Source organism: Penaeus vannamei, chromosome 38 (genome assembly GCF_042767895.1).
Source record: "Penaeus vannamei isolate JL-2024 chromosome 38, ASM4276789v1, whole genome shotgun sequence".
NCBI classification, from domain to species: domain Eukaryota; kingdom Metazoa; phylum Arthropoda; class Malacostraca; order Decapoda; family Penaeidae; genus Penaeus; species Penaeus vannamei.
In genome coordinates this window covers 28,278,515-28,281,061 of record NC_091586.1, presented here as the reverse complement: position 1 = coordinate 28,281,061, position 2,547 = coordinate 28,278,515, and the positions used below count along the sequence as shown (strand labels likewise).

Genomic DNA, 2,547 nt, shown 5'->3' with positions numbered 1-2,547 from the left:
CCCTGGTTGATGAAAACACTACTGAAGAAAGTTGTTTCAAAGTGCACACAAAATTTATTTATTTTCATAGTCTATGCATCATTCCTTTTTAAAAATTAGAGTTTGGACTTTTGATATCACATTCTGTAATTAGGTACTACTTTGTGTTTTTAGTGAATATGTAAACCATTTAATAGAGCCTAAGCTTATAGATTTTAAACTCCAGTTAATATCCACAGCACAAATATTAGTGGATCAGTTACTGAGTAAAATCATTTTTACAATCATCCAAGTTTGGCATTAGAAATCTTAGGCAAATAATATTGATTTATCTACTCTTAGTGAACAAGCATTTTTCAATATAAAGTCTATGATTACATCTGTGATTTTAAACTATCCCATCTTTTCATGTGAGAAGTACATTTTTGTGTCCCAACTCTTTCTGTAGGGAGTGGTAATGTCTGCAGCCTTTGCAAGAAAGACTGCAAGACTCCATACTACTTGCAGTTGCACATCACCACAAAGCACGAGGCTGCAAAGTTCACTTGTCTGCAGTGTGATCGGTCATTCAAGTGGCGGCAGAGTTACGGAAAGCACATGGCCATCTTTCACAGCAATGCAGGTGAGAGAAGTGCATAAAAGATATTAGCAAAAGGGAGAAAAGTAAAGTGGATTAAAGCGTAACCCATTGTTGTTGGGCACATGTACTGTCCTGTGTTGTTTTGTGAATTTTGCTTACTTGTGGATGGCTCCACAAAGGTGTAGTCACCAAGGAGTCAATTAGTAGGCCTAAATGACCTCACCTGATATCCTCGCTCCTTGTTTCTATCAAAAATCAAGGAAAAGGGTACACAGATGAAATCAGGTAAGACTAGTAACTGAGCATGTGTAAACAAAATTTATTAACTAAAATCACATTGTACTTGACATATATGTCATACCACCCTGGCATCAATAGCTTGACATTAGGCTGCAAATTTTTGCCTTTCAGATTTTTTGTGTAGACCTTTTTCATTTCAAATTACATTAAATATATTTTTTTATATGCCAGTTTTTATATACTTGTACTTGTAAATAATTATTAGAAAGCAAGGCTGGTCAGGGGAGCTAGTCTAAAGCAGTTGGGGATGTTTTTATTTTTATTCCAGGATTCTTGTATAAGGAAAGGCATTGTACATGAGTCTTTGTTTAGCACAGGTAGATGCCCAATAGCCATGAAACAGAGATCAATAGGGTGATCTGCAGTATCATTTTATACAAGTCTAGGTATTGAAATGTCTCGAGTAAACTGTAGGCCAATTAGAGGCTCCCAACATTTCCTCTTTCAGTTCCCGTTAACATTGTTATGTTTAGTAATGCATTTATTTTTACTACCTTTTTTATATATTGTAAGATTTAAAAAGTTCTTGTATTTTATTTAAACTTTCTCTGATATGGTCTGGAATTCACATTGAAGTATATGCAAAAGCTTCCCAACTTGCTGTAGAGAGAGAGAAAAAAATGATTAGCTTAGTTGAAATGTGAAATGATAATTTTTTGTAATAATTCAATTGTTTACCATTTGCTTGCATTATAATGTAATTTTTCAAAATATCCTATTATAACATCATTTGATATAATTGTAATCAACTGCAATGTTATTTTAGAAGCAAGTTGGTAGTTTTGTTTTCCTGATTACAGAATGCAAATATACCATCAATGTATTTGCATAAGTAACTTGGGTATTGTTAAACCCTCTCAGCTTCTGATGACGTCAGTGGAGTCGATCCACTTCTTGAGCAATCAGATTCCAGTGACGTCAAACAGTATCATTTGTATATTACATATCAATTAAGTTCACTGTGTTCTTTTCAGCCTTTATTTTATTTGCTCTCATTTTTGTCAAAGAAAGCCTGCTAAAGTGCAACAATTTGGCTTCTGAATTGTTTATTGTTATTGTTATTTAAAGAATGCCTCGTTTCATTTTAGTTAATCTTGCATTAGGCTCACAGACAGACGTGTTTTCCTAAAAGGTTAAAAAAGAAAGTAAAAAAAGAAAAGAAATGAGACTCGTTGTGTTCCAGACATGCAGTATGCTTGCCCCAAGTGCCCAAAACACTTCAAAACAGCTTCTGAACTGCGGCTGCACCAAGTGGCCCACAGTGACGAGAAGAAATACGTCTGTGACATTTGTGGTGAGTTTTTTTAGGTTCGCCGACAATATAATTTGAATTCCTTGGTAAAACGGATTGATGCACATCAATTCCACTTGATTTGTTGGGAATGTTCAGCAATTGTAAACTTTTTGCACATACATATATATACATACATACATATATATATATATATATATATATATATATATATATATATATATATATACATATATATATATATACATATACATATATATATATATATATATACATATATAAATACATATATGTATACATACATATATTTTATATATATATATATATATATATATATATATATATATATATATATATATATAAGTATATTAATAGAATATGTATATATATATATATATATATATATATATATATATATATATATATATATATATAC

General features: G+C 31.4%; 1 protein-coding gene across 1 annotated transcript in view; it reads left to right on the top strand.

Annotated features, from left to right (window-relative positions):
- Positions 1-427: 427 nt before the first annotated feature.
- LOC113815214 (uncharacterized) overlaps positions 428-2,547 on the top strand; it is a gene marked incomplete at its 5' end in the record, with an annotated part of 10,948 nt that continues 8,828 nt past the window's right edge. The window contains 2 exon segments of the mRNA XM_070116304.1: positions 428-601; positions 2,043-2,153. Of these exon segments, the coding sequence (XP_069972405.1) occupies positions 428-601; positions 2,043-2,153 (285 nt within the window).